This window comes from Marmota marmota, unplaced genomic scaffold (assembly GCF_001458135.2).
Source record: "Marmota marmota marmota unplaced genomic scaffold, marMar, whole genome shotgun sequence".
Taxonomy (NCBI): domain Eukaryota; kingdom Metazoa; phylum Chordata; class Mammalia; order Rodentia; family Sciuridae; genus Marmota; species Marmota marmota.
In genome coordinates, this window is record NW_025999982.1 from 23,871,763 (window position 1) to 23,884,951 (window position 13,189).

General features: G+C 34.7%; 1 protein-coding gene across 6 annotated transcripts in view; it reads left to right on the forward strand.

The window, feature by feature from the left end:
• The window catches only part of Prim2 (DNA primase subunit 2), a 410,568-nt gene that overhangs the window by 320,672 nt on the left and 76,707 nt on the right, over positions 1–13,189 (forward strand). For all 6 annotated transcript variants that reach the window (XM_048805584.1, XM_048805585.1, XM_048805581.1 and 3 more), the window contains 2 exons: positions 2,275–2,347; positions 4,663–4,848. In XM_048805584.1, the coding sequence (XP_048661541.1) occupies positions 2,275–2,347; positions 4,663–4,848 (259 nt within the window). The remainder of the gene's footprint in view (positions 1–2,274; positions 2,348–4,662; positions 4,849–13,189) is intronic.

Below are 13,189 nucleotides of genomic sequence, written 5' to 3' on the forward strand. Positions count from 1 at the left end.
GTTTATTAACATTTATATTTCATATGTACATGGGAGACATCCAGGGAATGAATAGTTTTCAGAGAGGTGGCTTTGAATCCCAACTTTTATAGTATCTTCAACAAAGGGCAGTGCATTTTTAGAGAAATGGCAAGACAAAGGAAAAGGACCTTGAGTCTCAGAGGGTAATGACATGTAAGAAGGCAGATAGGGTAGTTAGTAAAGTTTGTTCATGTAGATTCCTTTGGGACCATTTCTAGATAAGGGTCTGAAGTTGTCTTCAGTGTTTTAACTTTTGTTGTCCCTGATAGATGAGGGTCAGGACAACTTTTTTCTATGTAATTCTATGTCTTGTTCTTAGAATGGGAGAGATCTTTCCTAAATCTGTTTTTTCTTAAATTGCTTTCATTTTCATCTATCCTTCATATTTTGGGGCTGCATATTCTGGTTTCCCTCATTCTGCTCTCAGTAAGTCTCAGGCCCTTCTTAGCCCATGGAAGGAGGACAATGGGAAGTCCCCTAGCTAGTTGCTGCAGCATCCCAACACTACTGTAGTTTGCTTCATAATTTTATACCCATTGTTTCATCAGTAAAATTGTGGAAAATGGCTTTTGTCTAGAGCATCATGAGTCTGTAGGTGGTTCAGCAGGAAGAATCTGTACTGAGCAGGTAGAGAGCCTATCATTCTTTATAATCCTAATGATACTTTATGGGTAGTGGTGACAGAGATTGTGGGTCTCTGACCTCATGGCTGTGGCACACCTGGTGCCTGGGAAAGTTTCTGTGCATGGGCATAGGATGCCTAGCTGACATGGTAAAGCCCTGCCTGAGGAGGCTCTGTGCAAGAGGCTTATAAGCTTCAACTTTGATCTCAGTCACATTGCTCCCAGGGATAGAGGAATTCTCATGCTAGACAACCTCAGTGTTTCACCAGTTCTGCTACTCCTGAGCCTTCCTGCTTAACAGTAACTTTAAACACTGGACCTCCTTAAGCAGTACAGAAAGCTCCTAACATTGCACATTACAACTATAGAAAAGCTGCATAGATGTTTCTAGTTCTGAAACTCTCTTGAGTATAAAGAATAATACTTACATAGTCTTTAACCTGATAATGAGACATATATAAGTAAAAATTGCTGGTGTAACTGTTTAGATCTGCTTCTCCATTAGAGATTAACACTCCACCTGATCCCAACCATATATCTTCACAATCTACATGTGTGAGTCTTTTCTATTCCCCCCTCTCTCCTCACCGGTACTGCAAGTTTGGCCGTGCAGGACGTGGCAGTACTTCACTCCAGGATTTCTCTTTAGGTGTAATGTCTGCACAAACCATGGTTTGATTCTGGTTTTCTGTGTATTCTCGTAGGTGTTTTTTTTTTTCCTTTGTCACATTTGAATGTACCTGATTCTGTGTTCATGGAGTTGGGCATGAATAGCATATTATGTCAAGGAGATGAAAAATTACAAAGGTGGATGGCTTTAGGTAGTGTACATCAAGTTATATTTCCTAATTCATAAACAATACTAACTTTATTTATAAGTTTAGTATAGGGAACAGGATGGTGTGGCAGAGTGAGGAAATGGGGAATTAAGAGTCAAAAGGTTTAGTTTCCACTGCACTGCTAACTTAATTTCTGATCCTAACAAGTTTCTAACTCCTCAGAGCCTCCATTTCCTCATTTGCCAAATGTGAATAAAAGCATTCTCTCAGAATGATTGTAATTAGAGAATGCAGATGAAGACTTCTTGTACATAAAGAGCTATCAAAATATTATTTACTTAAATAAGCAATAACTGTTGGGCCCTTTAACAAAAATGATTTCAGTGCAGACCTCCTGTCAGCCCTGAAAGCAGACCTGTTGTCTCAATTCCACCGATAGGAACCTGGTATAGAGCATCTTCGTAACTCGCTCAGGGCCTGCTGTTAAGTGATGAGTACTGATTTAAGTACCAGTTTCTGTTTTGCTGTGTTACCATGTTAATAATAAGGGATAAGTAGCAGAGATTTGAACTTTAACAATTTGGATGATTATTCTAAAAAATGAAAGTAGTGCTCTAGATTGGGAATCAGGGGATCCAGACTGTCACTATATTTTTGTATTATTTTTAGATGTTAATTAAATGTGTTTTATTAAATGTCTTTAAAACACTTGACTATATTTCTGCTATGGAATATATGTAAAATGTCCTATTAGAATGAAAAATTTCCTTTTAAGTGATCAAAAGTCTTTTAAAAATCCTTTCTTAATATTTTGTTCTTTGTTTTGTTTTTGTTTTTTTTTTTTTTTTTAGTCATTCCTACACTGGTCAAGATTACAGTATGCAGGGAAACACTGGGAAGATTTCTTTAGATCAGATTGATTCGGTAAGCACTACCACATCCTTTCAAACTTAAGCTGAGAAAAATCTGGGTTTCCTCCATCAAGATTTTTGGGCAGGAAGATGGGAAAGAATGTTCTTTCATTGATTGCTGAAAACTTTTAAAGAAAATCTCATGTCTGTGTGCATGATTTTTTTTGTTGTTGTTTTTAGTCTTTGAAAAATCAAACTTAATGAAAAAGTTGTTTAATAAAAATCTGAATCAGAATTGAAACAATTATTCCAAAAAGGAATTTTTAAAAATAATGATAGCTAAGTGGCATTTATGTATTAATATTTAAATACCATATACATTTAGAAAAGGAGAAATGGGAAACATTACGTGAATAACTAGCCAGAACAAAGGATTTGTATTGGCATAGTAGTAAACTGAGCCCCTCCTCCTAGCAAAGTGCTTCCATGGCATTTGATTTATGTCCTAGTTAGAGTCTTTATTATCTAATTTTTATGAGTTTTATATGAGTTTGACTTAGAATATAATTGTGGTGTCTTTTTTCTTAACCGAATTAAAGGGGAAATGATGTTTTATACATCTTCCTCTTTTCTAAAATACTTTTTCTAAAATATTTTATATTTTGTTACATATTATCAAAAAGTGATTAGTTATTAGACTTTGAGGGGACCTTGCGTGTTTATACTAAGGATGTTGAATATTCATTTTTTATTAGAACACTGCTTAAGAAAAAATGATTACTAAATAAATAGTATAAAGGAGCAAAGTTGGTGATGTAAAAATGTCCTGAAAGGCTTTCTAGTGGTCCTGCCAGGGGAGGCTAAAGGTCTGAATGAACTAAATTGGGGATTAAAAAATAATATTTTTTTTTCCCCCAAAGAAGAAAAACTGGATGGTCACTAGAGGGAGCAGCAAAGTCAAACAAAGTGAGGCCTGCTTTTTCTTACAAAGTGAATTTGCTGAAGATGATGAGAGCAGTTAGAATTCAAGTCTAGGGGGGAAGGATATTTGAGGAAGTCAGAATGCAATTTAAACCATAAGTGAAAAAACTGGATTAAAAATGGACAGTGATATTTTTGTTTTGACCCTAAAGGAAAGGCCTGTAGTTTTTTGTAACTATTTATTTCTTTAACACATTAATTTGAATTTTCCCTTTGAGAATGATTTCTCATTTTTGTTATACTTTATATTTTACAAATTCATCTATTATCCAGTAGTTGTACTTTTGAATGTTTATCTCAGGGAAATATCTTATGTTCACACAAAAACTTCTACAAGAATATTCATATCAAGTTTATTTGAAATAAAAAGCCAGAAATGACCCAACTGTTCAGTTAGTGAATAGTTAAATAAATTGTGGTACATCCATACCATGAAACACTACTTGGTTTAAAAAAAAAAAAAAATTTAGCCTTAACAGATAAGGTGAATTTTAAGGGGATTATGTGGAGTAAAAAAGCCCATTCTCAAACATCATGTCTTGTGTGATTCTATTTATATGATACTCTTAAAATTGTAGATGTGGAGAACAGATTAGTGGTTGCCAAGGATTATGGAAATGGGGAAGGAGGTGGCAGAGCAGGAGGTTGTTATAAAAGGGAAACATGAAAGATTCTGATGGGGGTGGAACTATTCTGTACCTTGGTTGTGGGGGTGGATGCATGAACACACACATGTGGATAAAATTGCATAAAATTAAATACCCACACAACTGAAGTAATTTTAAGACTAGTGGATTATATCAGTGTCAGCATTTGAGTTTGTAATAGTGAACTACAGTTTTATAAGATTTTATCATTGAGGGAAACTGGGCACCTGATATCTCTTTGTATTATTTCTTATAACTGCATGCAAATCTACAGTTGTCTCCGTAAAGTTTAATTTAAATTTTCAAGAAGAAATAGGTGAAATTAATTTCTTAATATATAGTTAGTAATTTTTATTTAACTCAATATATTCAATGTTATCTTTTTATGTTTATCTTTCTGGTACTGGGGATTGAACATGGGGCACTCCACCATGAGCTACATCCTCGGCTCTTTTTAATTTTTATTTTGAGGCAGAGTCTTGCTCAGTTGCTAAGACTGGTCTCAAACTTGCAATTCTCCTTCAGCCTCCCAAGTTTCTGGGATTACAGGTGTGTGCCACTATGCCTGGTTCAAAATATTATCTGAACATATAATCAGTAAAAAACTATAAGAAAAATTTATCTATAATCACAGTTATACATAATACTTCCTTATGATTTTTTATTTTATTCCAATTAGACTTAATTTACAATTACAGTAAGTATTTATGGAGGACCTGGTATGTCTTCCACATAACAAAAAACTATTTTTTTCTTACAGCTTTCTACCAAATCCTTCCCACCTTGTATGCGCCAGTTACATAAGGCCTTGCGGGAAAATCACCACCTTCGTCATGGTGGCCGAATGCAATATGGCCTCTTCCTGAAGGGCATTGGTTTAACACTGGAACAGGCATTGCAGTTTTGGAAGCAAGAATTTATCAGAGGAAAGATGGATCCAGATAAGGTAATTTTGAAAGTTAGAGTGGCAATTGAAATTTTAATTTAGTCTGAAAACTAACGGGTCTCTTTTTAAAACTTGCTCCTTGAAATGTACTTAAATTCTGAAGTTAAATTTGTATACAATTTAGTTTATGTAAAAAGGAACTCATATATTAATATGTGCTAAACAAAAGATTGGGAAAGCTGTCATCTCATTTGTAGGTATGCCACCAGTAGTTGCTAAGAGTAAAATTGCTTGAGTTATATTTTTGTAGAAATGTTTACAGATACCTCATGAGAGAGACAGACGCACACACTGTCTATTTGAGGATTAGAAAATATTATAAACAAATGAAGCAAAAGCAATTAAAATTTTTTCTATTATGTCATACAAAACCTTTCATAGACAATTGTTAGACAGCAATCACTGTAAACCTGAGCAATTGGTTTTAAATCCATGTATAGTACTCAGATTCTCACTCCTACTCCTTCTTTTTAGAAGTATTAGCTAGTAACATTTTGTTAAGAAATGTGGCTTTTTGTCCCTTTCATGCCATGCACTGTGATATAAAGTAAATTTTTAGTTGTTGGTTTCTTCCTTCCTGAATATCTGTTAATTATAGAAAAAATATTTATCAAGTAAATTTTATAATAAACATTTTATTATGACTTATTAGTTTGCTAGGGTTACCATAACAAAATTTTAAAGACTGGATGGCTTGTCCAACAGATATTTATTTCTTCACAATTCTGGAGTCTGGAAATCCAAACTCTAGATATTGGCAGGTTTGGTTTCTCCTGAGGCCTCCTTTTCTCCTTGACTGCAGATGTGCTATCTTCACATTGTTGTTTCTCTGTGTGTGTGCGTCTCTGATGGTGATCCTGCTTCTTATAAGGACACTAGTCATATTGAATTGGGGCTACCCGCTTAATGTCTAATTTAACCTTAATTACCCCCTAAAAATTTTAGAATCTTAGAACACAATTTAATCCATAACACATCTTTATGTACTTTATTTTAAAATGTTATGAAAAGCTTCTACAATTTTCCCAGATTTATTTTAAAAACTTATCTTCATTGGTAATTATCTATAGTATCCTAAACAAGTGATTTGAGTTTTCTTTTAAAAGTTTTGGATACTATTTCTTTTCTTTTATTTTTCTTTTCTTTTACTTTATTTTAAAAGTAATATTCTGATTATAGAAAACAGGTAAATTTTCTGTCAACATTTTATCCTTTCTCTTCAGTTTAGGTAGCTAAATAATGTGCTTTCTCCAGTTTTTGTCAGCTTTTTCACTGTTTTGACCAAAAGACCTGACGAGAACAATTAGAGGAGGAAGTTTATTTTGGGGCTCATGGTTTCAGAAGTCTCAGTCCATAGACAGCTCTGTTGTACTGGGCCTGAGGTAAGGCAGGGCATCATGGCAGAAGTGAGTGGTAGAGGAAGCAACTCGGGAGAAGGCACCAGGAAGCAGAGAGAGACAGAGCTCCCCTCACCAGGGACGAAATATGTACCCCAAAGACACCTCCAGTGACCTACCTCCTCCGGTCACACTCTACCTGCCTACAGTTAACACCAGTTAATCCGTATTAGTGAATTAATGCACTGTGTTAAAACTCTTATAACCCAGTTATTTCACCTCTAAATATTCTTGCATTGTCTCACACATGAGCCTTTGGACACCTCATATGTAAACCACAATACCCCATCTTAAAAATTGACATTGTTTTATCCTAACTTCATCATGTTGTTGAATAATCTTTGAAAATGTCATTTTAATTAGCTGTATAATATTATACCTTTGAGGAGGTAATATAGCTGAGTGGTAGAGCTCTTGCCTAGCTTGTGTGGGATCCTGGGTTGGACTCCCAGTACTGCGTGTGTGTGCACACACATGCACAAAAAAGTGTGTATATATGCACAAACATATATACACACACATCTCCTTTGAAAGTGACATATTTAATCATTTAATTATCACCCTATTGTTAGACATTTGGTTGTGTCTAACTTGTCATAAATGTTTTTGTAGCCAATATCTGGAGGAAATAAAGAATTGATTGTAGTTCTGATTATGTCCTTTGTCTGCATTCACCAGAAATAGATTACTTAATAAGGATCTATAGATTTGAAGTTTTGATGCATCATGATATGACTTAAGAATAAATTTTAAATTAGACCTTTGTCAAGCTATGTGAGTCTTGTTCTATTGCTGCCATTATAATTTAAAATATTTTTGTATTTTTAATTAGAAATTTGATACATTAATCTGGTAAGTGTATTAGGAGTCTTCAGAAAAATGGAACTGTGTGTGTGTGTGTGTGTGTGTGTGTGTGTGTGTGTGTGTATAGATAGATAGATAGATAGATAATCTGAAGGAGTTGGCTTACATAATCTTGGGACAGGCCTCTTGAGTTGGCATACTGGATACCCAAATGACCCTATGGTATAATTCTAGCCTGAATCCAAAGGCCTTGCAACCAGGAGAGCCAATGATATAGGTCCAACTTACATGCCAGCAGGTTTAGGACTCATGAAGAGTCCAGGCTTATTTCAACTCTAAAAGCAAGGGGAAATGAGCCTCCAGTTCAAGGAAGGCAGCCCCAGATTTCCTCTTACAGGAGAGTTAGCCTTTGTGTTTTGTTGGGTGTTTATTCAACTGATTGGATGAGACCCATCCTTATTGGGGAGTGCAATCTACTTTACTGCAACTATCGAGATTCATATGTTGATCTCATTCCAGTCACACCCTGACAAAATAACCTTTGAGCAAATATCTGGTACTTCATATCCTGGTCAGGTTGACAGCAAAAAATTAACCATCACAGCAGGTAAATATTTGTGAGCTGGGGAGAAAGTTAGGCAGTGGTTTTTAAAGTGAAAGAAATTGAGTTAGCATTTTAACTTGGTATGTGTTGTAAACTAAGAAGAAAGTAGGGAGCAGGGAATATCAGCCCTGCCTGGCAGTATGGACACTTGCTGTGAATACCAGGTCTGTGGCTTGGACATCTGTTTAGTGATCTGCCTTTTATCTGGGATGCCTGTATATCACTGTTAAAGGACACAGTTTTGTTTTTTTTTTTACTACAATGTAGATTTTTAAAATGGTAAAGTTTTAGCTTTCTAGATAATATATACTAGTATAGATTTTCCTTAGCTTATTGATAATAGCAAATGTCATTTTGACTAGAATATTATAAATTAAACTTTAATTTGCTGTGACTGGTTTTCTACACATCCATAAGTAAATGGTTATTTTTTCTCAGTTATATCTTCTGTTAAATATTTTTGCAAAAAAATATAATAAATTGAGAGATACTAAATTATAATATATTCTTCAATTTAATACTTATTAAGTGATACATACAATTAAAAATACTCTTAAGGGGCATAAAATGTTAGCTTATAATCTTTTTTTTTTTATCCCTTTGTGCTGGGGATTGAACTGGGGGTGCTCTACCACTGAGCCACAGTCTGGACCCTTTTTACTTTTAGGGATCTCATTAAGTTGCCCACATGGCCTTGTACTAATCCTCTTGCCTTACCCTCCAGAATTACCTGGAATTACAGGTATGCACCACCGGCTTGTTCTTAAAGTGTTATTTATAGAGTAGAATGATATTGTAGATATGTTACATATTTTTTTTTTTAATAATACCCTAGTTTAAAGGTGAAAAGGAAAGTATTGTTGTGGTAATGTGAAGTAAGAAAGTATGGTGGATCATACCGAAGATCAATCAGTTTGAGGGAAGTAAATGGCATAGGTTAGTAGACAACTAAGAATAAAAATACACAGAGAATAAGGGAAAAGTAGGTAAAATATTGTTCCTTGTTGAATTTTTGGGTATTTTTCTGTTCATTCATTGTGGCTTTTTTGTTAGCTGGCTTGGATCATTGTGGTTTTGTTATTTAAAAATCTCTGCTTTCAGACTTCTCCTTGGATTTCCTTTCTTTGTATATTTGAATGCTGTTTTATTTGAATGCATATTTTACTAGGGGATAAGGGATTTAGTATTAAAACATCAATAATTTCCAAGAGAACATTCTGTTATAAAAAATAAATCTTATAACGAACAATTGCTTTATGGTATACCTTGCTCCAAAAATATTAGTTTCATAATGCAGAGTTTTTATTCTGAGATTTAATTGTGTTGTGAATGAATATTTATGAAATATTAAATATTTAAAAATAAAGCCCTTTGCATTTACCCTTGTCAGTGTGGGGTGGAGACATCTGAAAATTGCACTTGGTTGAATGGTTCCACAAGAGGCATGTGAAGTTTTGAATGTCTTATTCTTTAAATAATTTCTTAGATTCCTGAAATAAATGCACCTATGCTTTATGCAAATAAAATGTATTTAATTAAATCATAATAGGTTTATGCACATTTTCTAGTTGTAATTATAATTTATATGCCAGAATGATATTGCAGATATGTTAGATTTTTTTTTTTTTAAATAGAAAAAGCCTCACCCTGTGTAACGGAGATTAATCAGACCTTTATTTAAAGCATGAAAAAACATGCCACTAAAATTTTCTTTCACTTGAAACTTGGATTTTAAATCACTTTAGCCAGTAGAATTAAATTGAACTGGATAATTCTTTCAATAAATTCAAAGCAGTGTGTCCTTTCAATCAGATTGCTTACAATGTTGTTATTCTGAATTGCTTTAACCTGGCTCTTTTGGATATTAAGTACAACATACATCATGCACATTTTATACAGCTGAAATTCCTGTCCCTGATGATAGCATGCTTAAGGTTCACTACATGTTGTTATAATTGTGTCAAGGAACATTTGGCACTGTTTAAAAGCTTATCTTGCATCCCAGAATCCAGCTTGCATCATGACTTAGAACAGACCTGTGTTGTTAAAACTGACTAGCAAAGAAGTAAATACTCAGCTTATGAGGTTTGAATATATGGAGTATATTTTTGCTAGATTTTTAAAAAAAGATCATTGAACGTGGTATCAGCATCATTTTGTAATTTGTTAGAAATGCAAATTCTTTGATTCAGGCTCTGGGGGCAAGGTCCACAATTCGTGGTTTAAATACTTTCCATATGAAATTGATGTGTACTAAAGACCGAGAAAATATTGCCCTTATTGAAATCTAAATTAGTTATTGGTTTATCCAAGAATAGGCATTGAAATTCTTGAGCTCTTACGTGTTCTTCTGTCTGCTTCTGTTGATGATTTGGACATAATATGTTGCTTTTTGTCAATGACCCACACATATATTTGAACTCCTACAATATACCATGTCCTAGGAAATAATAAATGAATATGTACTGCAGGGGTTTTCAGCTGATGTACTGCTAATGAATTTCCAATATACTCCAGTATTGATCCCATGAACCCTTGGGGGAAGGCTAGGCTGGGCCTGGACTACTCAAAGCCAATTGCCCTCATCTATGAGAAGCTTCTTCCCTTTCCCCTGGAGTGCTTTGCAAATATTTTTATACGTGCTCAATAACATGAAAAAGGTTAGAAAGAACTAAAAGAGTACAGACTTGGAGTTGGGCTAAGTTCAGATTTGGTTCTGCTGTATACAAGCTGTGTGACCTCAGGCAAGTTACCTGAATGTGTCCTAATCTATGTAGTATGGACAATAATATTTACAGATATATATATGTCTATTATCTATTATCTAAACTTGGGGATTATGGTGAGGAATTGAGAAAGGCTAAGTATGGATCTGATGTACAGTAAGTGGTACCTATTCTTATTGCAAGTACTCAGAAGGAGGTTAGCACTGCATGATCAGTATAGTCCCCACAAGTAGAATAGACTGTGCTGGCTTATTAAGCATTTCCTAGAAAGGAGAAGATTGTGACAAAATGAGAACCAGGGTCTGAATTTCAACAGAGTTCATTTTAAGAAATGGTCAAGGAATTTATTTGATAGTAATGGATTTTGGGCCATCTTCTTGCAAGGTCTTGGATTTCACAGCAGAGGCTGCAGGAACTTACAGAGGTTGGGATTGAATTGTGTGGTTTCTGGACTCCCTTTAGCAAGTGTAATTGTGTCATCTACTTTTATATGTTGGGGTTCTGTGTGATATTTCACTTAAAAGTAGATTGTGCTACTTAAAAATGTTTATGAAATACTGTTCTAATTTATTTGCAGTGCAGAATTTTAGGAAAGTAGAAGAGTAAGGAGAAAGAAATGTTAGTGCCACAATGTAATTAGTCCAGAAAAAACTCATTGGTAAAGTGTAAACCAAGAAAGGATTATGTTGTCAGAAGATTAATATGGAACTAGTATTCAGAATTGAAATGGGAAGTGACTAGGAATTGGAAAAATAGTTGACCAGGTCAGGTCATCTTGTGATAGTTATAAAAACAGTGTAGAAAGGGTTGATCAAAGAAATGCTTGCAGCAACAATTTATAAAAATGGCAAGAGGAAAGCATTAGTAACCTAGGCAATTGGTCTAAATCATATTGAAAGTTTGAGGCTCAATTAGCACAGGTAATGGGCAGGGGGTGGTTTTAGATGTAAGTTTGAACTTCAACAAGTAGACATTCTTACTTGATTGGTGGCTGACTCCTTCCTTCTTTCCTTTCTGAGTATTCACATTGTGAAAACATGGAGATGTAGATGTGAGAGTTGTTCAAATCTTTTGAAGGTAAATAAGTTGATTGATAGAATAGAGAAAGAAATTTAGAGAATATTAAACTTTAAGAAATATCCAGTTTGGAACAGAGATTAAAACAACAATAACAAAACAAAAACCCTTCAGTGAAAGCAGAATTAGCAGAAAAATCAGAAGAGAGAAAACTAAGTTTGAGATTCTTGGGCACCAACAAAGAGTAGAATTTCAAAAGTAAAGGGCACTTGGTACTTTCAGAACTGAGAAAGGCATTATTATTTTTAGGAAGTCATTTCCAAGAAAAGGACAGGGCTGGAGCCAGATATCCTTGTCTTACCACCTAAGGAAATGGAGGCAATAGCAGTATTTTTTTTTTTTTTTTAATTCCAGAAGTTTAACAAGTCAGGAAGGAAAAAAATAGACCATATTAGCCAGGCATGGAAGCACATGCCTATCATCCCATAGACTCAGGAGTCTCAGGCAGGAGGATTGCAAGCTGGAGGCCAACCTCAGCAACTTAGTGAGACCATCTCAAAATTTTAAAATATTTTTAAAAAGGCTGGGGCTGTAACTAAGTGGTAAAGTGCTCCTAGGTTCAATCCCCAATACCAAAACAAAAACGAAGTAAATAACATGATGTAGGATGGCGATGGTGCCAAGCAAGATTATTTTCAATCGGTGGTAGGCAGAAGCAAAGAAACTCATGAAAATGGAGTATGTGCTGGGAATACTTGAAACAGGACATGAGGAGATGGAAAGATAATACAAATATGTATTTATAATGTGATTATATATAATGTGACTCTCCTCTTCCTTTACAGTATTTCTGAGTGAAAGGACTGATTCCGTCTAACCATCACACTTGACACAGTACTTGAGAGATCATAGATATTCAGTAAAACTTGTTGAATGAATTACGTAAGGAGGTCAGTGAGCATCTCTGGTTGTCTGACACTTGAAGAATGTATGAGAGATCATAAATTGGTAAATAAGTGTTTTGGGGAAAAAGATCTGTGGAAAATCGTGCCTATTGCCCATATTGCTGATCCAAGGAGATCACTTACCAGAAGGATTTGGTACAACCAGGACTTAAGGAAATGTGAAGAGAATATGAAACATCTTCTGGAAATACACTAAGGAGTTAAACAAGGATGAATAAAAAGATTGCTAAGCTACAGAGTAGGTACAGCTTAACTACTAGCTGATGCCTAGCAAACTCAGGCACTGTATTTAATAATTTACATATACATATTATGTAATCCTTAAAACAATCCTAGGAGATGAGATTATTTGAATCTAGTTACTAATGAAAAAATAGTATTAGGCCATAAATTTGTGATTTGTCTAGGTCAGCACTATTTTGTTCTCTAGCGGTGTTTTATGGACTTTGTGCAAAAGCAGAGAGGGCATAAGGTTAAAATGTATTTGGGATTAGGAACAGGCATGCTGCTTTAAATCATTCCAATGTTTCTTGTTTAATTCAGTCTTACTACACACCACGAGGTCAATATCATTCTCATTTTAAGTAGAGTTTAATGAGTTTTCCATAGGCAGGAATGTGGTACATGATCACAACTGGGTTAGGATCCATGCCTATTTTATTCCAAACCCTGTACTTTCCCCAGAATTCTCAAGGGAAGGTGAAGCATGTCATTAGTTCAATGCCATTGTGATAACTATCTAAACCTAGGAGGGCAAAATTTAGAAGAGAGGTTTTCAGTTCTATATTTAGTCACCAGAGTCAATAAACTCTGTTAAAATGGGGACAA